The 25,231-nt window shown below is 39.8% G+C and overlaps 1 protein-coding gene across 1 annotated transcript; it reads right to left on the reverse strand.

Annotated features, from left to right (window-relative positions):
- Positions 1-249: 249 nt before the first annotated feature.
- grap2a (GRB2 related adaptor protein 2a) lies at positions 250-25,179 on the reverse strand. Its single transcript, XM_079564580.1, has 8 exons — positions 25,098-25,179; positions 8,354-8,469; positions 7,779-7,870; positions 6,056-6,175; positions 3,130-3,319; positions 1,800-1,889; positions 1,595-1,711; positions 250-851 (listed from the first exon to the last, which is right to left on the reverse strand). Exons 2-8 carry the CDS (start codon positions 8,429-8,431, stop codon positions 672-674), a joined length of 867 nt encoding a protein of 288 aa, XP_079420706.1. The 5' UTR covers positions 8,432-8,469; positions 25,098-25,179; the 3' UTR covers positions 250-671.
- Between the last annotated feature and the right edge of the window lie 52 nt (positions 25,180-25,231).

Genomic DNA, 25,231 nt, shown 5'->3' on the forward strand with positions numbered 1-25,231 from the left:
GAAATGAGGCCCTATGTCAAAAATCCTGAAATATCCCTTTAAGGCCACACTCTTGAACATTTGAGGTTTAAAGTTCCACAAGATCAACTAAACTGTCGCAAAACCAGCTCAGAAAATGTTATTTCCTGTATGTTGACTCTGAAAACTACTTAGAATATATGTAAACTACTTATTAGCTCTTTTGAAATGTTGTTGGTGTTGAAATATTGCTTTACCGGTAAAATAATTAATTCATTTTTAACTTTGTTCCCTGAGCAATAATTAACAAGTCCTGTCAGGTCAGAGGAGGGGGAGTTTCTCACAGTAAAATGTTCTTAAAGGTATTTTTTTTACCAATAAAAACACCCAGAATGAAAGAAATGTTCAGATTTTATTAAATGTGCTGTGCTATAGGCTCCATAGAATGTGTTGACATCATCTGATCCCTGATATAAAAATTAAACCTTTTTATCTTCTTTTTACATCCCTCTTTTGTCCCATTTCTCCGGGGTTTCTATATAAATGAAGGCACATTGTTGCTCCTACAGCCTTGACACCGGTGTGACACCAGCCCGGCTCACAGCGCTATAGCCCCAGTCTGATGAATACCACAGGAGTCACATATTTCACATGCTGCAAAGCTGCTCGATGCCGGTGTGTTCGTGGCCTCTGGGAATTCTGGCTTTCCTTTGTCACAGCACCTCGGTGTAGTTCGCCGGGAACAGGCCACTCTTGCCCCGCAGTTTCCCCTTCCACCAGGAGGGGTCGCTGCGGTCCAGGACCTCAATAATGTCTCCGGCCTTAAACGCCAGCTCGTCGGCCTCTTCAGCCGCGAAGTCGTACAAGGCCCTCACCTGCGGAGGGGCGGCTCGCTGTGGGAGAAAACACATCACTGTCATTAGTGAGTCATGCATGTGGGGCGCAAAAACATTAACCTTTACGTCATCATTACAAACCTTTTAGAATTTGAAATTATGTCTGTAAGAATTAAATAGTAATAATAAAAACAGGCGCTAGATATGAGGTGAATTCTTTGATTGGGGCGCCTCCTGTTGGCAGCTGGAGGAATTACTAACCAACTTCCAGTTTTGATTCACAGCTTGGTTTACAGTTGCTGCACGGCACAATAAACACAGTTAGAGCGACTCAGAAGATATAATTTGGAGGACAGTTTGGGGAAGTACAGAACGGAGCTCTGACACCGTATAAGAAGAAGCAGTTCAATTTAACAGCTTTGCTCGAGGATTATTCATAACTGCGTGAATGTAGTGAAGTACTAAGGTCTGTCTTTGTCTTTGTTTATAACAGGGTTCAAAGTTCAACAAAGTCTTGATAGGTCCACTTTAATAAAGCAAATACTTCGAGAATTACTATGACGCTGACAAAGAGCATCTCTCGAGTCTGGAGAGGGTGGATGGGCTTAATAATACAGTAAGATTTGTGGAATGGGGGTCAAATTTGTCTTTTTTGCTGTTGTTATATAGAACATTTCACAAGAGGAGAAATAACATGAATAGCAGTGTTTTGATTGCGCCGTTCCTCATATGTAGTTGTTTATTACCATGTTAGTGGTAGTTAACACTAGTAACTTGGTCTGTATTTGCGGTAAAGGCACCTGAGGAGGTGGTAGTGGTTCAGACGGACGTCTGGGCAGCGCTGCACTGATGGGACTGTTACTGCGCGCCGTGTGGCCGATGGTGTTGGCACGCTCCTCCAGAGCGATACGTCCCGTCTGCAAAACCAAACACCAAAACAACATGAGTAAACACATCTGTCTGCAGTGGCTGATGTGATGTCAGCTATAATGTCGGGAGAGGCACCTGAGGGTGGGACTGGTCAGACGCTCTTCTCGGAGATGTGCAGTTGGGGGAAGGAGAGCTACGAGTCTCTGGGAGACTTCCTCTTTTTATCTGTGACAAAGAGACACAATGGATCGACAGAGTTATATTTTGTTCTCCATCGTACTATGTTTTTATATCATAAATTAAAGGGACACAGCTTAACATTTTGGACTATACTGTTGCCATTAGTGCAAAAAAACATGCTCCTATTGACCAGCTCGACACAGAATATGCTATTATTGCAGGGAATAATCAAAGAATGGATTTGGATGAGGACCTAACCTATTTAGATCTCAAATTCTGCTGACTTTAGTCACATCTCCATGGAGACAAGCTGGAGACGTCCCCTCTCCTGGTAAAGTTACAGTTATGTCTTAGAGAGCTGAGCCGCTCACAGCAAAAATACATGTTTGTTTGTACAATTATGAGGTAATTTTCCAATGATGAAATGATCTATCATAAAATAAATGCTAGTATTTAAATTTTATTTATAAGCAAAATTCTACGCAGTGTGCCTTTAAATCTTGACTTTGTTTTATAAAACAGTCACTTCACTCAAATCGATCGAACTGTAGTAGTTATGCTGCATTTCAGATTCGGAAACATCAGTATGGACGGTGCAACTTTGTGGCTCATTTTAAAGCACAGAAAGCGGATGCAAAATCAGTTGCAGTGATGCCTCAGAGTAAATACAGTGATCTTTCACCACTAGTTTTAGAATTTCTTTTTAACTGTTAATTGAGACATAAGCAACAGAGCAGAAAAGCTGATCTATCACACTGACATTTAACAAGTATATTTGGGAAAACATCTACCAAATAACATGGTCTACTGAAACTTTACTTTTTATTTCAGCTACATGTCACGTAGGGCGCAGCCATCTATAAATAATCCTTCTCGGGTTAGGTGATTCTGAGCTTCGCAATTACGGGGCTGGTGCACGTTCCAGTTGAAATTTCCTGGATGGAGCTCGGAAATTCTGACCTCTGAGATCAAGTGGAACGCAGCATTAGTGCAGCAGGTGTTGCATCTTTGTGGAGGAACGGCCTTTAACCGTGTTATGAGACGCATGCATAATAAATGGACGTTGGAAGTGCACATTATGAGTAATTATGTTTTGCATCATGACAAATCTACTGCAAACAGTTGTGGGATTAAATAGCCTATAAAGCAGATATGTTCTACACATTAGGAGAAGTATGACGAACTACTGACAGTCTTTCTGAGCAGCAGTCGAATCAAAAGCCTTGCACTCAGCCCTGATCTCATCAGACGCTATAATAACAGTGGACAGTGGACATGCTCTGACCGGTTGGGCGTTGGGCGTGCTGCGAGCGCCCGGGCTGCCGTCGTTGAGGTAAATCTCTCTGGTTTTGGAGATGGTGGAGGTTTTGTAAAACTCCACCAGTTTGTTCAAAGACGTGAACTTCTCCGACCACAGGAAGTACTGGCCCTTGTTGTCCCGCATCACTTTGAAATGCTGGACGTCATTCTCGTGTCTGAACACAAAAGGGAGAAATTCAAGATTAATGAAATGTTTGTTAAAGCCGATGCTGGAAAGTCACAAGGCAAGACGAGGACAGATTATGTGTAGAGCCAAATTCATGCGGAAACACACATAAAAAACAAATAATCTTGTTTTTTTACAACCTATTTGCTCACAGTCACATTGTTTGCTATTTCCTTATCTGGAGTGCCCTCTGCTGGTCAAATCTAAAACTGCATTATGGCATTTCCTTTCACGGTCTCTCCAGAAGCGCAGACGTGTTTGTGGTTGTGAACAAGTGGGCGAGGTGTGAAACATGAAAGAGTGCATTCATTGTTGAAAAGCCTCCAACGTTCGTCAGTGTTTGTTTATTTAGTCATGCAACTTGCACCTGCTCCGGAGTAAACGCTCTGCACCTGATTTACTTCCTAGCAGTGGAGTGAAATTGGCTTAGTATTGTTTTGTGGTATTGTATTGTATATTGCAAAATCAGAAATCTGTGAAAAAGAGACCCCGTGCTGCACTTTGCTCTGCATCTAAACGTAAAGCGATTAGATTCTGAACTAACAAGCTTCCCATTAGCATTATCGCGACAGTAAAGCTCCACTTTGCTGTGAAAAGTTGTGAACATGCTTAGAAACTCATCTCTCCAGACCTCGGCTCCTAAGTAGGGCTGTCACGATTGCTAATTGCTATATCGACTTATCGTTCAATAAATAACAGATAAACGATACATTTTTGGACTCGATATTTATCGTCTGTACATTTCTTAGCATTTCCCCCCTATTCTTTCTTTGCAAAACTTTGATTTGTAACTGAAGCAAATTGAGTTACATTCTATTTCCTGTTTATTGCAGCTTGTTTGGCAAGGCAAGTTTATTTGTAGAGAACAATTCATACACAAGGCAATTCAAAGTGCTTCACAGCGGCATAAATATAAGAAAACAAATACAATCAATAAACACATCAACATAAAATTAATCAATTGCAGTAAGAGGCAAGAGTGTAGATATAATACTTTCAGTTATATGCATTTTTAAATCTTTTTTAGATTCGCTCTGTCTTGAGCACTATTTTTAAGTCTTGTGGTATTTTAGGACATGATTATGCACTTTTAGAACAAAGGTTTGACAGTATCTAGTATCGTTAGAGTCAATAAAATCGCTTATCGCGATACTTTCCTGCCTCAATATATCAAACTTCAAATATGTAATCGGGACAGGCCTACTCCTAAGGGCTTGAACGATGAGTTCAATTTAAACATGTTAAAGGAACAGACCACCATTTTTACACACTGAGATATGTTGTTACCTGAGCTTAGACGAGTTGATGTGTACCTGTCTGGTCTTTGTGCGTGCGCCCAGTCACGCAATAAGCATTTGGCCTCTCCCAATGTACTCTTATAGCTCCAAACGGGAGTGAAGTTTGAAGCTACCACGCTCTTCCACGGGCACAAAGACCAGACAGGTACGTATGAACTCGTCTAAGCTCTGGTAAGAACATATCTCAGTATGGAAGAACGGTGGCCTGTTCCTTTAAAGGCAAACTCACAGAGGGAAGTGCAATAAATTGTTTTACTCAAGAGTGCCGTTACTTCAAAATAATTTTACCAGAAGTAAAAAGTATTGTTTGAACTACTCTGAGAAGTGTAGTTGCTAAAATGAGTAAAAATGCTCCCCTCTGTACTCAAGCAGGAGTAACAATACCATGAAATAATCTTACTCTTACTTAAGTAGAAGAAATGCACACTGCCAAACTTGCAAAAAAAAAAGTGCCAGCTAGGCATTTAGCATTTTGCCTGAGGAAGGCCAAGTCTCACTTACAGTTTTACATTGTTTGTAAGCAAAACAAAAATCAAGTACAGGGCTTTTAAATATGCGTGGATTCTGGATTCAGGCAGCTGTGGTTACATACAGAACATACATAGCTTAGCATTGGAGTGAATGAATGATGTCCCTTGTGAAGCCATGTGAAAAGTGCCATACAAATAAAAGAAATGTGTCCTCTGCATGTGAGCAAAGTGTCAGGTCATGAGAAAACCCATCGAGACCTGGGGAAGACACAACATCAGCACAGGAAGCCTCCACTCGATTCAGGAACTGATCCAAGCGACAGCAGTAACCACAAAGCCGACTAATACTTTCATACTCTGACTTGAGAATGTTTCAAACTCAACTTGAGCCACTTTATTGTGAAGCAATGTTGTCAAAATGTTAGAATGCAAGTTTATGCAACGTCCTCCCGACACTCCTGAACCCGGCGCGCGTGTGTGTGTGTGTCATTTTTGCACAGTTTGCAACAGCGACAGATGAGTCAGACCTCGCGGTGCCGCTATCTGCAAAAAGGCGAGAAGCAGGAACTCTCCAAACTTGAACAAAATGAAACCAGAAATGCGTGCGGTACAGTGCGAAATCCGTGGGCAAGTCGGAAGAACTGCTGCAACGACACGAAATTATGAGAATCTTTGTAGTAGTAGTGGTAGAGCTGCTTTGTCAATACCAGTAACTCGATCTTGCTTTTTGCGCAATTCTGAAACGTTTTGTGACAATTGGACAAAAGAGGAACACATAAGAAAGGGAGATGCACCTAAAAATGCCCCCACAAACACCAACATTTCCCAGCTTAACTAAAACATTATTGATTCCTCCGTTTGCACAACCTTGGGTCTTTGTCTCTGAGCTGCAGAAACTGAGCTTTTGCAGCAGTAAAATCTATAAAGGACATAAACAAGTTGATAAAAGGGACTGACTTGACGGAGATGGAGAACTCGCCCGGGGAGCTCTGGCAGCCGCGGATCACAAACTCCCCCACGTCCCTGAGCCGGAGCAGCTCCTCCGCCATGCTGCGATTGGCGCTCTCCTGATACCACCTGAAACGAATATTTATAAACACGAGACAGTCTCTGTGGCCGAATCTAAAACAGGGCTGCACGATATGAGGCAATATGAAGCCGCGATTAGTGTCGGTAACTTTCAAAACTTATCACAGAGGATCAAAACAAATCTCAAATTAAAATTACAGCCCTATACCTAATTCTCCACTTTTTTGGAGAGTAAAGTCTTTGTAAAAGAAAAGAGAGAGTACTTTGATTTAAGTACTTGCCAATACCAAATACCGATACGAGTACAAGGCATTTTCTTCAACAGACTTTCTATGAATAGACGGTAAATAGACTGGCTTTTTCACAGCAGATTGGTTAGTAATTAATTAATTTACTTATTTACATTTCCTTGAGTGCAGTGGGCTACATTTTTAAGAGAAGTTATCAAATCAAAATTGAACAGATGCCATTTTATTTATCTATTTTTATTCAATATTATTTATTATTTTTATTGCATTGTCCATCATAAACAGAACAGCACATGTCCAAAAGCTCCTCAATGCATGTGCTTTATTCATTTATCAATTTTTATTTAACAATAGTATTCAGATGGTTACTTAAATGGTCTCTTTTCGTCTTTACTTCAGCTCTGCAACTTTAGCCTGTATGTTGTAAACACTGCAGACTCCACGCTGCAGCACTAACATTTAGCTCTGGTTAAATCCAGCACAGACTCTGATGTAGAGAGCGCAGTCTGTAATAAAGTCAGCTCTATGTGGAATATTGTATTTCCACTGAAGAATTCTCCAGTTTGTTGCTATTTTTCTTCTGGTATCGGCACCTGATGAATGAGGACGAGTATGAGTACAAGCATGTGGTATCGGCCCGATCCCTAATGTAATACCACATGACTGGGCGGCTTTTTAAGCACACCTGAGCCACAATTTTACTTCGTATGCCCTGAAGATGGTTGAACGCGACCGAAATGTATCGGCATAAAGGACTTTTAAGGTATCGAAGTGCCTCGGATTCTTTGCCTTTTTGTGCCTCCTTATTCATTTTGATCCTGAACCGCACCTGACCTTCTGTACTACTAATTCCACCCACTGAAGCGTCACTTTTCTCCTCTTAAAAGAATTGAAAGCCGTAAGATTGTTGGTGACATCAGAGGACAACCTAGTGAACTGGAAAATCCCTTTCTCATAGGACTTTGACAAAAAGGGGGCTTAAAGTGATAGTCTGGAAGTCTAAATGTATTACAAATTTTATAAAATGTGCAAAATTGATCACCTGGTCTTTCTTTTTGATGCTAAGTAAGTAATAAGATATATATGTTATTTTTTGTATTTTTTGTATTTTTTTTCCTTCCCGGATCTCAGCAACTAATCATAGTCTAGTATCCTCCCACGTTGACCAATGAGACGAGCTTTTCCTGTGAACCAGCCTGTCAGGACCAATCAGGAGAGGTGGGGGAGGAGCTTGGTACTTTACTTAAATTCCGTTCCTCATTTTACAAACAAAGAAGGGCTTTCTGGTTAAAGAGGGGAGTTGTTGTTTACTTTCAAATTTCACTCCATCTTTCCTCAAACTTACATACTATCACTTTAAGATAAATGAATGCAGACAGTACAGTTTGTTGTTATGGCCAAACCTGGGAGTGTTGATCTCGATGTAATTCTGCGGCACAAACCCTTCATGTCCGTTTATCTCGGCCTTGTACCACTCGTCCTGGCGACTCAGTATCTGGACATGAGCACACAACACCGGGCTTCACCCTCAGGACATGGTACATATAAAAACTGGATGGAAAAATGTCGTCTTGGCTTAGATAAAAACGGATTAAAAGTGCTTGAAATAGTGCTGGTTTTAAGCAGACTTGGATCTTATTGCCAATGGAATAAGCATGTTTTTTTGTACATTTTTTCTTACATCTTAATGGCCGCATTTAAATTTGGTTTGTCTTATCAAGCTCATATTAATGCTTGTTCCATTGGCAATCTTATCTCAACACAGTCAAAACCTACTCAAAATCGGCATAAATCGTCTCAATTCCTGCACCTTTTAAGCACTTAATCTGAGATAAGATGGCATTTTTTCCAGTGAAAGTCATTCAAATGTGTTCCTGCTGAATGATATCAATAAAAAAGCCGTCTGTTTGCTGTATAATGCAGACTCTTATCCTGAATGTGAAATCACTAATCTGTGTGTGGTTGTGAATTTACGCACCTTGAGAATGTCTCCTTTCCTGAAGCTGAGCTCGTCTTCATCTGTGGCGCTGAAGTCGTACTTTCCTCTGGCCTCCATCGAAAACTCCCAAAAAACCAACAGCAGCAGGACGGACTCTGGGGGACAGAGAGGAGAGTCCACAACGTGACACAAGACATGAAAGAGGTCCATATTTCATTATTTTTCGATTTATCAGAGCTCATTTCTCAAGAGATTGTTGTGGACTTTCGAAGAGCGCGGGTCCAGCATGCTCCTCTAACAATCAATGGTGCTGCTGTGGAGAGGGTGACCAGCACTAAGTTCCTGGGTGTGCACATCACAGAGAAGCTCTCCTGGACCATGCACACTACATCACTGGTCAAGAAAAGCAATCAGCGTCTCTACTTTCTCCACAAGTAGAGAAGAGCCAGAGTCCCAGCCTCTGTTATGTGCAACTTCTACAGAGGGACAATAGAGAGCATCCTGACCAGCTCCATCACTGTGTGGTTCTTCTACAGAGGGACAATAGAGAGCATCCTGACCAGCTCCATCACTGTGTGGTTCTTCTACAGAGGGACAATAGAGAGCATCCTGACCAGCTCCATCACTGTGTGGTTCTTCTACAGAGGGACTATAGAGAGCATCCTGACCAGCTCCATCACTGTGTGGCACGGCACCAGCACTGCCTCCTGCCGAAGGAGCCTCCAGCGCATCCTGAGGGCAGCTGAGAAGATCTGCGGAGCCGCTCTCCCCGCCATTAAGGACATGTACTGCACCCGTCTCACCCGCAAAGCCGTAAGAATCACCAGGGACCCTTCGCACCATCACACAGTCTCTTCAAGGTTATGAGATTGCGGAATCTACGGGTCAGTTCCAGTCGACTGAAGAACAGTTTCATACACAAAGCCATCGGGAAGCTGAACTCCATGCCCTCCTTCCCACCCCTTCACATTTAGAGTTAAAAAGTCTTTATTTTTGTCGGCTTTCATCCATCTGACGGACCAGATCTTGGAATGGATGGAACACTATTAAAGTAACATTTTCTACTACTTTTTTTTAACTTTCACATGAGTAAATATTTTGGCTACTCTACCCACCTCCACATACATGCCAGTGAAATGCACTAATGTAGTACTACAAAAGTCCTATAATAATAATATGTTTTTTTCCAATCACACACACCGTGCAATACAAAGCCTACAAAACATTTGCTCACACGCACAGACTTAGTGCAATTACATAACGAGTATCTTTGGTTTGTTTTGCACAAGACAGAAATGAAACAAAAAGCGACCAGTGGTTCCCAACCTGCTTTGACTCGAGTTCCCCCTGAGCTTTTCGTCTCAAGGTTAGTTTCCTCTAACTCAGCCTTGGTGGTGACATTTACCAGTGATTAAACTTCCCTGTTGCTTTCCCCCCACTCTTTTCATTATTAATTGTGCGTAATCTTTCTAATGTGGCAGTAAATAAATAAATGAATGAATAAAACATGCACAGATCTAACACATAAGGGACAATCAGCCTTTATAAAACAGTTTTGTTTGTAAAGCGTTGGGGGAAAACCACGGTCAGACGGGAAGAAAAGAATCTCTGTGCTCATGACTCTGACTTTCAGACTGTTTTCACTTCAGTCATTATACAGCTGAAAGTCCCGCTGCCCATTTATGTGAGCATTACATATTTGTATAATGCTAATACACAGGTATGCCATGATCCATCCAGGACTTTCTTTGGAGTGTTGGAAAAGGAGCCTAAAACATCATATTTAAAGGGACTATACAGAGTTTAAAAATGTTAAACTTAAGTATTTTCCTCCCCCTACATGTTTCAACAATGTCCTAATGTGTAGAATGAGCTCAGACCTGCACTGTCACTCAAAAAGGTGTTAATTCGGATCCGAAGTGCCGTCATGCACAAGCTTAATATAGAAGGTGCAGTTACACGTATGACCTGAGGTGGCAGTAGTGAAAAAATCTAATATTTTGTACAGTTGACAACAACCCAGATTGAGACTAAAATTCTTTTGCCCCCCACCACCTTCTTCAGTTCAGCTTTACCCAAATCTAAAGCTTCTCAACTGCAGCTTGCAGACTATAGGCCAGTGTGACGCCTCATTTGAAAGCTAAGACCTACAAAACTGATCATGAGTGTTGTGTTACTGTTGCTCTTCTGTTGCTTCTTTCTGCTGTTTCATTGCATTTTTTCTAACTTTTTTTTTGCCTTTTCATCATTGGTCGCTCTTTTGCAGCTTTGTCACTTTTTTAGCCTCGTTTTTGTCGCTATTTCAACACTTTGTTCAAGAAGCTTAACTAAATGTACTACAATGTAATGTGCTGTAATCTGTAATAACTTGTGCCTATGTAGTTCATACACAATGGAATAACTTGTATTAGTACTTTGTAAGTACATAATGTAATAGGACACAAGACTCTTAGGGTTTGGGCTTAAGGTTAGAGTTACCTACAAACTACAAATACATATTATTCCATTGTGCATCTAACCCATAGGTAAAACTTATTACATATTGTTACAAAGCCCATTACATTGTACTAAATTTAGTTAGGTACAATGTATCAAGGGAACTGTAAAATAGAGTGCTACCAGAAAAGGTGCTCGGTTAAGGTGGAAGTTAAGAGGTTTAGTCCCAATAATAGTAAGTGTCCAGCACGTTATGAACCGATTGTAACACATCAGGAATCCAAAGCAGAAGCAAGAGTTTGCACACCGGCCCTTGGAATAATAGCTTTATAAGTCTCAATTCCTCTGTGCACAGTTCAGTCCAGCACTGTGCCATTTTGAAATAGTTTTTAATAAAGAATAAAGCTCCACCAACATAAGATCCTGTAGGTCAACACCAATATCGGAAAATATAAATTAGCTGGGTTTTTTTTCACTAACAGTTCAAACATAACAACTGCTAATTATGATCATACTATGTGGCATGTTAAAATCTAAAGTGATGCAAGTTTTTCTGACTTTTAAGTTTAAACTGATCCAGGACACATGTTCAGTAAAGATAGTTCCTCAGTCCTCACCACACATCTGTATACTGAAGAATAAGTATCACGTTCTGTAAAAAGTGTGAATGAATTAACTGTGAATGGGCCATATGAGCAAGCGTTTGTCTGACAGCTGATATTTCTCATTATCAGCCGGGCCCTAAAAATAAACAAAATGAAGCACCATGTGAAAATGAGACTAAAGCTACGGGAAAACTATATTTGTGACCGATTTCGAAATCAGGAAGACGGTATTTCCCTGCTGCTCAGTGTTAACCATAATCTTTAAATAAAACCAGCCGACTCGCACACAGCTATAGTTAAAGCTAAAACAGTACTTTCAAGTAGTTGATAGATACAGACGACATCTCTGGAATCGTCCATATATGGTCATGTGTGAAAACAGTTAAGAGGGAAAACAATTTGGAGAAAAATCTGAACTTTCTCTAATTATTCAAAAACTACTTTAACAAATGCTGAATTATAAAAATGGTTATCTACTAAATAAAGATACGAAGACATGGGGAGGAGCAAAGTGGTTCAACAGCCCATAAATACATAATAACGGAGAATGCTAACAGAATGCTTCATGTTAGCATCGTGCTAATGCTAACGGCTAGCTAGTGCGAGCTACAACTGCCGTTTTTTCACTTCTACTGAACAATCTGCTGTGAGAAAATATCCATATGGACCCGATTTACACTTGACTTTATATACGTGTGATAAAAAAGTTCATATTTCACCAGAAAATGGCTAAAAAGAGTGAAAATAGTGTTTCTCTAAAGATGCTATTTTCCCCCTCGGCGAAGCCACGCCCCCTTCTACGACGAGATGCCATCTGTATCTATACTTTATTAGGGCTGTAACTGACGATTACTATGGTAACCGATTAATTTTTACAATAACAATTCATCAATTAATCGCTTGACTGTGAATGAATTATTATTTTTTTTTTACTGTTTACATCATAAAGCAAAGGCAGGACACTGGAGGACATGTTGATGGAGAATGGGCAGCAGCTAGAGGGTCCCGGGTTCATTTCCCATCTGGACGGGGCCTTTTTGTGTGGAGTTTGCATGTTCAATATTCAACATGTACAATAGGGACGAATGATGTGTGTGAGTGAATGGTGGTGTGGCAGCCGTGCTTCTGTCAGTCAGGGCAAACTGAAGCTACTGTATATCTGTCGATTAGCACCACCGAGTGTGGAGTGAATGTAGAACAAATCTCTGACACTAATGTGAGACGCTCTGGGTGACTTGTGTCATGGGAAAAAGTGCTTTACAAATACACTCCCATTCCAATGGAGGCTCTCACTGCTAATTCTGCTCTCTGACATTTTCTTCATCTTTACTCAATTTGAGTCTGTGTTTGTTTACCAGAAAACAATTGATTATTATACTATACTGTATTCATCTTCAGGGTGAAGCCTTGTTATGCCAATGTATAATATGTATATGTATAATCCCACTCCTGCTTAAACACTATCTTTATATATATATGATTATAATTATACAAATATGAGCTTCCTTCAGCAACTGCATTCAAAACTAGTGCTTGTGAACTGAGAAAAGCTGAGAAACAATACAATTTGATGCAGTTTTAGTAAAGAATATCAAAATTCTATATTTCCTTGCAGAGTTTTGCTAGGTCAATATTGCAAACTAGTGCAGGGTTTCCCCCAGGAAATGTGTGAGTTAGTTCTGAAGAAGAGCGTGAAGGCGGCCGCCCAGTGTTGTTTGGGCGGTTGCCTAAATAGGAAAGCGCTGCAGTGTACAGTATTTGGCCAAAATACAAACGAAAGTCTATGGGGAACTGACCAAATACTTTTTTCCCCCACTGTATATGCAGCAGTGACATTAACGGGACAGCACGGTGGTGGCATACCGGTTAGCGCCTCACAGCTCAAAGGTCTCGGGTTCGATTCCCACCTGGACGGGGCCTTTCTGTGTGGAGTTTGCATGTTCTCCCCATGTAGGTTAGTGGTAAAAACATGTGCAATAGGTGAATCCCCCAGCCAGGTGTTTCTGACCACCAGCCTGGCTCCACATCATGAGGAGGTATACCTGATTGTACAAAGACACAGACTTTCCTAATGCATTTACACCATCAACATTCGTCATAAGGACTGAGTTTAAACAACTTTCAGGGAGGAAAACTGTCACTGTAAAATATACCTACTAGCCTGACATTTTATGACTGTTTAAAAGGCTATAAAACCAGTGTTTTTTGGATAAATGGCAATGGCAATGGCAACTTTATTTATAATGCACTTTAAAACAACTGAGTTGACCAAAGTGCTACAAAGGTCAAACATAACATAAAATACAATAGAAAAGGTGCATCGAATACAAATGAATAAAATCTGGTAAAATGTCAAAAAACTCAAGCTGTGTTCAAAGCCAAAGTGAACAAGTGCGTTTTAAGAACAGATTTAAAAACAGGCACAGAAGAAACCTGTCTTATGTGCAAGGGCAACTCGTTCCATAATTTTGGTGCAGCCACCGCAAAAGCCCGATCCCCTCTGAGCTTTCGTTCGGTCTTTGGGGCGCTGAGGAGGAGCTGATCAGCCGACCTGAGAGACCTGAGAGACCTGAGAGATAAATGTTGGCTTTTACCATATACTAAAGGACAAAACGAATTTTATTCCAATACAGAAAATTAAAAAAAATCAAGGATAACTCCTTTAACTTAAGAGGATTGTGACCCCGTTGAAATAGTCCTGTGACTCATGCAGGGCACTATGGCCTAAAATCTATGTTACGATATATAAAAGAAACATCACAATAACGAATTATTAAACGGTGTCATTTACAACGGACAAATTCCTTCAAAACTCCAGCCTTACGCCGATGCCTTCATTTCATTTTACTGTGTCCTGTCAGAGTTTATGCTGCTCTGATGGGGCTGAGCATAACTTAAATTATATCGTGTCCACACCGATATCAAAAATGAAAACGATATGAAAAAATTATATTGGTATAACCATATGCAATACAATTTGGCCCACCCCCAACCTGCTGTGACCCACTTTGGGTCCCGGCCCAGCTGTTGAGAACCACTGCCCTTGACCATCATGTATTTGTCGTTCCATAAATAACAGAAAAACGATGCATTTCTTGGTCTCAGTATTTATTGTCTGTGCTTTTATTCGTATTTCCCCTGTTTTTCTGCGTGTGAGGCAAATTGGGCTACATTATATTTCATGCCTGTTGCAGCTCGTGTGGTGTTTTCAGAGATGACGACGGATACGAAAGGCTAAACTCATACCAGAACCTCATGCATTTAAGAACTAGGGATGGCCGATATATCGGCGCCGCCGATATTATCGGCCGATATTTGTCATTTTCCCCCATATCGGTATCGGTCCGATATGGTAAATTATATCGGCCGATATTTTTTTTTTTTTTAATTATTTACTACACCGTAATGTCATAGCGCACCTGAATGCAGCAGCAGTGTAGACGGCTAAACTGACCTGACTGGGGCAACAATTTATTCAAATGATCTAAAATAAACAGTGGCTCCTAAAAATAAAGAACCTCCAGCATAAATTCACACGTCTCCAAAAGAAAGTATGTTTTTACTAAGTTTAAACAAAGTGGAGCGGACACTTGGACACCAGAGATGCAGAGCCACAAGTTACTGCTGCAACAAACTGGACCAAAACTGCCCCATGGACATGATTCTGAGTCAGGATTAACAGGAATCATTTTCTGATGGATTATTTGTCGCTACATCTGACGTGAGTTTTGCAAAAGTTTCTCCGTCCTGACGCCAGATTTATAACTTTGTTTGTTAGCGCTAGCATAGCTGCTAACAGGCTATAGGCTACAACACGTAAACATGACCTTTCTGTCATCATGTAGGTCTAACTACAGTGATGATAATGTCAGTATTCACGTTTACTCTGCCCACTTTTGTCATGTTAATGACCCGTGAAAACGAGGCGTTATGTCGCATTTTCGCGCATATTTAATTAGACGCATTTGCGATCGTTCGCACATTTATCATTGAAAACAAAGCAGATCAGAGCTCATGCTAATCTTGTAAATCTACTGTTTGCTTTTTGCCAGCTCTAAACCAACTCTAAATATTCAGTCTGGCCTCATAAGTTCATATAAGGTGCTGTTAAAGTGACATTATGATATTTCCAACTCCAAAGCTTCATACAGAGCAGTGTGTCCTTTATCAGATTTGTTTAAAGTTAAAACATGTAGCTTAAACAACATGGTAGGCTACATATTTTAATAAAAAATGCAATAAATAGTAGCCTAGCATATTCCCAGTGTCAGTGTTTCCCATTAATAGAGGACATGGGTGAAAGTATAATAATAAGTAGGTCTGAGTAGATATTTAGCCAAAAACAAAATGACATTTCACTCCAACATTGCAATTGGTCTTTTTAATGTTTTTCTAATAAAAAGGATTGTTTCATCCTGGTGTGTGAGATGTGTCCCAGGCATAAGCATAAGACATTCCAATAATGGAACAATTTACAAACTTTACCACATTTGAGTAAGCCTTTCTATTGATTTTTAACGTTGAAATAAATATCGGCAAATATCGGATATCGGCCACACCAGTGAGGCAAATATCGGATATCGGTATCGGCAGAAAATTTTCATATCGGACCAGTCTAAACTCCAGGGAACTCTCCAGATTTCAGGCGACATTACTTTAACTGTATAATTGCAGCCTCATATATTGTATGGCGTGTCTTTAACAGGACGTGAGAGTGTCTGCGATGACAGCGGTTTCCTTCATCAGCCGCAGCTCTGTCAAACACTCGTCTAAAATGTGATGACCCCAGAACTAACGGGGAAGTAAGCACACGCTGTTGTGTTGCTGCAGCCTGTTCAGTGCCGGAGTTACAAGGTGAATCAGAATGGAGAATGGTCACAAAGAAACCCACAAAGTCCGCAAATTATTTTAGCGATATGATGTCCGAAAGAAAGAAAGGTCCATTGGGCTGTTTCTGTATCAAATCTGCTCTATAATGTGGGCTGGTCTTGTGTGAGTTTGGTGATATTTCAGTTTTCTCTCCAGTATCAATGTGTTAAGCCCTGAATCTTGACTGAAAACATAAAACGCAAATCTTAATTCTGTAAATCGCAATGCCAGTCATCATTATCCTCTTAAAGAAGTACTACCGGTAAGTAACTCTTGCCCCTAGAGGCCATAAGCGCAACTGTTACGATTTTTTAACTTATTAATTGTCTTGGAGAGGAAATACTACGCTGACAGAAAAGGCGAAGGGAGAGAGGGATATTGTACATCCAATTACACAATGGAAATATTTTTTTTCAGTCAAACTTGGCTGTAAATACTGTTTAAAATGAGGCTACCCCGCAGTTAGCTTTGCCCGTTAGCCTGTTAGCTTCTTCTTCGTGATTCTATTAGCGTGTATTGGTGGCTCTGGTCCGGTGGCAGTCAAGTTCCAAACATGGTTTTCTGGCCAGAGACACCAGGGAGAGATGAAAGACCCTCCAATCATCCCATTAACACTTGTATTACCCCCACAGGGACTACGGAAAGGATTTATTAAGGTAAAGACGTTACTTAGTACTGCTTTAACTCCCACCGGAACCGAGTTATCTATAAGCCATAAAAATCTGTAAATAAAAAAGTATATTCGCCTTGTTTTTAATTCAAAGCTCTATAAATAAAGCTAAGAACTACATATAAAAGAAAACTCTCTGAAAAACTACCTCGATTCTGTGGAGCATCTGAAGTTGAGGCATTGTTGCAAGAGTGAAAAGAAAACCTCATTTAGAGAAAAAGGGCCCGGAGGTTTTGTCACGTCTTTAGCCGCGACTCTCTCCCAGAAAGCATTGCTCCTTCTCAGGAATGTATACAGTACATGAGTTTCAGTGAAGTTAATCTTACTTAAAGGGATATCTCAGGATTTTCGACATAGGGCCTCATTTCCTAGTTATCCAGAGTGTTGTTGATTTCTGAAGATATTTTTTTTGTAATTCATGCAGTCCTTATATTTGAAGAGTTTCGTGGCGCTAGGCTAGTGCAAGGCTAGCGCATTCCTATGGTATCAGCTAGCCTGCATTAAAAACAGTCTGACCCGCTCCACAGTGCACCTGAGGCAAATCACTTATAACGCCAGACAAACCATATAAATGTCTGTGTCGATAGAATAATTTTTTGAATATAACTGACCTTGCATCACATGAATTACAATGCAAAACAGTGATAATGATTCTATCGACACAGACATTTATATGGTTAGTCTGGTGGTGATTTACCTCAGGTGCACTGTGGAGCGGGTCAGACTGTTTTTAATGCAGGGTAACTGATACCATAGAAATGCGCTAGCCTAAGCTCTTCAAATATATGAACTGCATGAATTTAAGAAAAAAATATCTCCAGAAATCAACAACACTCTGGATAACTAGGAAATGAGGGCCCATGTGAAAACTCCTGAAATATTCCTTTCATGTACAAGCCATCTTGAAATCTGTCATTCTATTATCAGATAATGCACATAATCCATGTTTTTGCTGTTGTTTCCTTGTCGAAGTTTTGTTCTTTTTGTGCCATTGAGAAATGTACTTTTATTATTGCATTGAGTTTGGGGTTTGGTGCTCATGAGCTTACTGCTTCAGCCCACTCTTTAAGAGCAGAACATAAAATGCAGCAAAAAAGCATCACAAGAGTGAAAGAAATACAAAAACACAACAAAAACGCTTCAAAATAGCGAGACGTAAATGAGGATGAAAACGCAGCAAAAAAAAAAGCATCTTCTGACCGTTTAGTGGTCGGATAAATTCAGCAACATAAATGGATCCTGCCAGGAATAAACTTGACTGTATTTACTGTTTTGAATAAACATTTCATATTTCCCAACACTCCAAAAATAAAAAAAGAGAATATAATGCGGCTTGACAGTAAAACATGCCCTTTTTATGAATATTCCATTAGGTTTAGTGGAAAACATTTAAATTATGATTTGAGACATTTTTAGTATTCAACATTGAACTGCCGTGACCTCCAAACAGCCACACTTCAGATGTTTTTTGTTCTCAACGTGTCGATCACAATCTGCACAAATGTGTAAAACAGTGAAGTTTCAACAGGAAACTCGAGTCACTTTTGTGTTGAAACATCATCTCGGCTCCAGAGTGACGCCAAAGTCGCAAAGTTACACAACTGTCTTAAAGCGAGACTTGAACAGGGGAAACATTTTGAAATTAGAGATATTTTGCTGATATATTTATGAGGACAAATGTGCATTGCAAGTTTTATGTTATTGAACATATAAAAATAAAAATGTCCAGAATTGCTACAAAATCTAAATAATGGACAGAGCGAGGTTTAAAAGTAAGGTTTTATTTGGTTGAAAATCTGTTGTTTTTTTTTGCTCTAGTTCGGCCTTACCCAAATCTAAAAGCTTCTCGACTGGAGCCTCATTTGAAAGCTAAGACTTACAAAACTCAGCTAAGATTATTCCTTGCATTGTTCCCACGTTGTCGTCACTTTTTGGCGCGTTTTGTGTCGCCTTCTCCGTTGCTTTTTTTCCCCACATCTTTTTTTTATTGCTTTTTTGTCTCTTTTTCACCGCTATTTTGACTCTTACCCAATCAGATTTAGGTAAAGCCCAATTGGAGAAAAAGTGCTTGGTTAAGGCGCGGGGTTAAGAAGTTAATAAGCTTTCTATAAGTGAAAACAAATCTGTAGAAAAAAAGGATAGTCGCTTTGTTTATATGGTAAAAATGGTAAATGGACTCAACTTATATAGCGCTTTTCTACCTTTATCAGGCCCAAAGCGCAGACACTGGAGGCAAGGCGGGTGAAGTGTCTTGCCCAAGGACACAACGACAGGGGGCACCTTCAGGAGCTGGGATTCGAACCCGCAACCTTCCGATCACGAGACGACCCACTCTACCAACTGCCAACCCTTATGCAGTATAGAGCTCTATTGTTGCAAGAGTGAAAAGAACGTCTTTAGACAAAACCGAGCTGTTTACCAGAAAGAAAATGACCATATCTGGATTACAGCGTCATCTCGGTCGCCATCCGTGCTACACGTGTATACCAAACATGTGAATATTTGAGAATGAATGCGTGCGGGAAACCGGTCGGTGCGCCGCAATGTTAGAGTTATTTCCGGCTCCGGCTCACTAGCGAACAAAACATCAAAAACGAAGCATCGCAAAAGGTGAATTTTTCCCCCTTTTTTTTTTTTTCTACTCTGACGTTAAAAGTGAGATGTTTATCTTGCCTTAACCTCTTCACCCCCACATGAACCGAGCACACTGTCCCCAGTTTGTGCTTTACCCAAATCGAAAAGTAAAAAACTGGCAAAAGAGTGATGAAAAAGTGACAAAAATTATACAAAAAAGTGATGAATAAATGACAAAAAATGGCAAAAAAGTGATTAAAAAAGAGGGAAAAAAAATAATAAATACTTGCAAAAGAGCGACAAAAACGAGACAAAAGAGTGATGAAAAAGTGACAAAAACGAGACAAGAAAGTGATGAAAAGATGACAAAACAAGAAAAAAAAGTGATGAATAAATGACAAAAAATGGCAAAAAAGTGATTAAAAAAGAGGGAAAAAACAACAAAAATACTTGCAAAAGAGCAACAAAACCGAGACAAAAAAGTGATGAAAAAGGATAATAACGAGACAAAAAGTGATGAAAAAAAAACCCACAACAAAAATAACTTGCAAAAGAGCGACAAAAACACGACTAAAGCACATAAAATATGTGATCAGCCATAGTTACGATCATCCATAGAGCTCAAGGAGTGAAAAAAAAAAAAAGTTTGTAGAATTGTGTCTATTCAGTCCTTCACCTGTAATTCCAAACAAAAGGCTTGGACTCGTCCTCTGCTGTTACTGAAGTGAGTGAAGCCGTTTATGAGGACTGAAATACAAGAACAAACAGCCAATAGTATGAAATGACTTGTATTAGGGGCAATTTGAGCGGTGAAATTATAAGCCATTGTGGTGACTCACAGAGGAAGCACCACCTCGTGACATCAGCAGGTGGAAAAGAGCACTTTAAGCTCTTCAGAACATTACATTACAACATGATAAATGTGAAATCCAGTAACACAGGAATCTCCAACTCTCTATGCTCGATAACTCACATTGGCACCGAGTTCTCCTGTGTGAACTCCAAGTCGGATTTTACGCAAAGGTTTTTGAAGCAAATAAATACACGAGGGAAAGAAATGGAATCTGTTTCATCTGTTGTGTCAATGTGAAATATCAGCGGTGGGTCGTACTTTACATGTGCGTATTTGACCTTCATGAAGGAATTGCATCATTTTGAAAGTAACAATGTTCTTGCCTCAGTAAATGTTTTGTGTTTGGAAGTTTATGCCACAAATGACAAGAGGAGGAGGATTTAATCTGCATTTTGTTCATATTTTGTTTCTCAGCACTTGATTAAACTCCGAACCCCCACCTGAACCTGAAAAACCTGAAAACCTGAAAAAAACAACAACCTCAGATTAGGGATGCAAACGAGGATGAAAACGCAACAATTGTCATATTTATTGCTCTGTTTTATTGCCTTAATGTTTGGTGCAGCCCTGTGAGGCGACTTCTGTTGTGATATTGGGCTATACAAAACCATTCAACTTGAAACTTGAAACAAAAAGCAACAAAAACAGAAACAAAAACGGGACAAAAAAAAAACAATGGAAAAAAAAAGCAACAAGAAATCCCCCCAAAGACGTGATGAAATTACAGCAAAAAAGCAACAAAAAAAGCAACAAAAAAGTGATGAAAAAGTGACCAAAATAGGATGAAAAACGCAACAAACCAGTGACAAAAAAGCAATTGAAAAAAAGCAACGAAAAAGCAATGAAAAGTCAACAAAAAGTGACAAAAAGTGACAAAATATTGACAAAACGTGACAAAAATGTAAAAAAAAAAAAAGTGAGAAAAATGCAATGACCATTTGACAAAAAATGTGACCTCACTTTTGTAGGTCTTAGCTTTCAAATGAGGCATTACACTGTTGCTCTCCAGTTGAGAAGCTTTTAGATTTGGGCAAAGTCGTTTCAGGCAGGGGTAAGAGGTTAATACTTTTCTTCACTTGCTTATGGGATGTTTGAATTACTTCCTACTTCCTAAAACATGAGTAAAACATTTCCAAGTTAAAGTACAACTAATATTTTTGCCTGCCAAACTGAACTCCCTCTTTATCTTTATCTGATTCTGCAGAACTGATCCCTTTCCTAAAGAAATTAAACATTAATCCTGACAAGTTAGAAGTCACTATAAAGCAAACTTACTTCACCTACTCCAAAGACCTGTTTTAATCCTAACTTCCGATTGCAAACTGTATTTGATCAGAAAACTGCAGCTGCTCGTCTGCAACAGCCTGTTTTCTGCACCTGCTCACACTGAGCTCTGCCCATTCACACACACTCACACACCAACTGTAAGAGCGAGGACCACAGCCCCACAGGGAACTTCATACCACCAAAGCTCTGAACTCTAAAGTATCATGTAGAAGGAAGAGTTTTCAGGACTATTTCCCTTCAATTATTAGACAGTATTCAATAGAAGCAGAGGTGGTCAGCCATAAAGTAAATTGACTTAAGTACTGCTTCGGAGGATCAATACTTGAGTAGAATTTGTGTTTACATTTCTATAAAAGCAGTAAGTTTACTATATCAACACGTCCTAAAGCGACGCCCCTTTGCTTTATGCAAGAACAATTTTCTTCGCAGGGATGAGTCTATGGGCACATTTCACAACTTGCAGGGCCACTTTTCAGGGTCATTGTCAGAGAGAGTTCATCGAATTGAGACAAATGCTTTGTAATTAAATGGATCATGTTTTCTCCAATGGCCGCAGGTTGCTCTGCTTTATGACCGCGACGCTAGGGGCCGACATTGTCCGCCATTGCTGCAGCTCCTCCATATGTGCAAAACAAGATAGTTTTCCATTAGAAAGCATTGCACTTTACACACGATTTAAGCAACTGTAAAGCCTGGTTTGTAAGTTTTTGGAACTTTCTACAGCTAGATATTGCTCCTGTGATAACGCTGGGTTAGGAACTTTTTAGAAATCTTGCAAACTAATGAGGGCCGGACTTTGATTGACAGGCCATTAGCATTAGCGCTAATGATCGAACTAAGCGTCAGGTGAGGGCCGAGTCTACTGTGAAGATCCCGCCCTCATGCCCTTTTTAGGAACATGCTCTGTCAGAGCAGGGTAGGAGGAGTCTGTAAATCCACCATGGGTTCCCTTTCAAACATGGGAGTGAGGAGACGGAGTCAATTAAATATGTCTATGTTTTTTTCCCCATGTCAGAGTTATGAATCTCGTGTATGACGGCACTTCGGACCCAAAGTAACAACTTTTTGAGTGACAGTGCAGGATTTTAGAGGCAGTTGTGGTGAACAGGTCTGAGCTCATTCTACACATTAGGACATGGCTGGAACATGTAGGGGGAGGAAAATACTTAGTTTTAAATTTTGAAACTCCATATAGTCCCTTTAAAGGAGGAAAACAATAATCGTGTTCCAGTTCTAGAAATAAAATCAGGCATAGTGCCTTTACTCGTAAAAATCGTCTTCAGATTAATCGATTACCAAAATAGTTAGTTAAAGTTAGTTGCAGCCCTAATCGTCAAACAAGTAAGTAGTGGATTTGTCCCTGCCCTGTGGTTAAACTTAAGTACTTTCTACAGCAAATACTGCAGTATCAAGTACTTTGACCACCGATAAGTGTGATTTTGAGGATGAACAGAGGGAAGAGGTCTGTTCAGGCCGCTCGGGGAAGCACTGCAGCGTCAGACCCGGGGCCGCATCCAGCTCTCCAGCAGCGTGTCTCTAAACATGACCTGGCCCTCAGATTACTTTCATCAATATCTGAGTGTCCTTTTTAATGTAGTTAAGGCCCCTATACCTGACTTTATTTTGTTTACAAGCATTGAAAGAGGGAGCGCATAAATTGTTACTTAGTTTGAGTCCAAAGTACTTTTCCAAACATATTTCTAACATCTTGATTCTTCACAGAGATGATTTCATAATTATATTCAACCTTCAGGAAGCAATACTGTCCAGCCTCCTCCGTATGCTAAACAGACAAAGGTCATTTCCCCATAAATGTCAGCTTATACTGATGGGCGTAACTGAAATTTGATTCCACTACAGTTAAAACGCCTTTAAACTATATTGTTTATGAACACTGTGTAAAGCCAAAAGAAACATTATTTCCAGCAGTTAAAGGGTCGACTTTACTTCTACTCATAGGAAAGACTGACTGAACTTCATGATTTGACCACCAGCCAACACGCTACTTATTTTAGTCACTACATTCATGGGTTGCATGTTTCCTTCGTGTTTCCTGACCCCATGTGAACCCCTTCCTCCTTCCACAGCACTTTTGAAACAACTTCCCCAAACGCAGAGTGATTCAAATGCTATAATACCAACTCAAACAGTGGACAAGAACATGCTCGGATAAAGGCAGTGCCAGTCAGAAGTTAATCATTAATTCACATCAAGCCTGAATTTCCTGGTGAAAGAAGTTAATATTTCCAATTTGGACGATAACGGAGCAAGATGTGTGTACAGAAAACAAATTGAAATTTATAATCTGAAAACAACAAAACAGTCGGTCTCCATTGGGATTATCGGGTAAAAAACATGCAAGCTCATGTTCTGAAATGTGTGAGCTTCTCGACCAGTTCATATTTTAGTTTCCTCTCAAGTTTTTGAGAGGCAGGCACATTTGAAACTTCTTTCAAATATGCCTGCACTGTGAACTAAATCATTACTTTACAAAAAATTACAAAAATTACAAAAATGACATTACAAAATGCAGTTTTAATCCTATCCTGTACTTAAAGCCGAAACTGAAAGGCAGACTTATTGTCCAGCATGTTTTTTAAGTGTGTGCACAAATTCAGTTTATATAATCATGTAACAAAGTAGTAGATGATTTCAAACATTTTTTGGAGATTTAGTTTTGAATTTTTATTATTGTAATATCATATTACGATACATAAATGAACAAAACACAGTATAGAGGCTCACCACCTGTTGCTGAAGGACCACCCTTTATATACGCATTCTGAGTAGTTCTGAGATATTTAGGCTTAACCTCTTAACCCCACCTTGACCAAGTGCATTTGATCCAGTTCAGCTTTACCCAAATCTAAAGGTTTACAGCCTATAGGCCAGTGTAACGTCTCATTTGAAAGCTAAGACCTACAAAACACATTTAAGCTGATCTTTTTCCTTATGTTTTTGTAGTCATTTCTTTTCACTGCTTTTTTGTCATTTTGTTGCCACTTTTACGTTACTCTGTTGTGTCGTTTGTCGCTTTTTCGTCCAATTTTTGTCACATTTCCGTCACTTCATCGCTTTTTTGTCACTAAACCACTATTCTTTGTTTTGCAGGGGTTTTTTTTCTTTTTCATTCTCGTTTTCATCTCATTTTTGTCACTATTAAGTCATTATTTTTTTTAAGAAGCTTTTGGATTTGAGTAAAGCCAAACTGGAGAGGATGTGCTCAGTTAAGGCGGGGGTTAAGAGGTTAAAGTTTTGACCGCTCACAGAATGACATGGACATGGGTAATATCCTTTTGCTCATATTAACCTAAAAAATGCATTAAAATCTACAAAACTTTGACATAGTGTACACAATGAGTCCAGGAACAATAATATGTGGATATGTGAAATTAAAAATATCAGAGAGAACCTTGTATGTTTATAGGGACGTAAATGAGTTGTATATCCACCATTCTGTCTCTATAAATGAATATGCATTTGTCTTACCTTTTCGCACCTCTATTAACGCACCCCGTTGGTTTATTCCCTATTTCGGCCGCAGAGTAGAACAGGTCGCATCATTTTGACACAATTGGAGCAAAAAACGTCTGTCACAAAATATTTACAACTCCCGCTGTGCT

Source organism: Gobius niger (genome assembly GCF_951799975.1).
Source record: "Gobius niger genome assembly, chromosome: 10".
Classification (NCBI taxonomy): domain Eukaryota; kingdom Metazoa; phylum Chordata; class Actinopteri; order Gobiiformes; family Gobiidae; genus Gobius; species Gobius niger.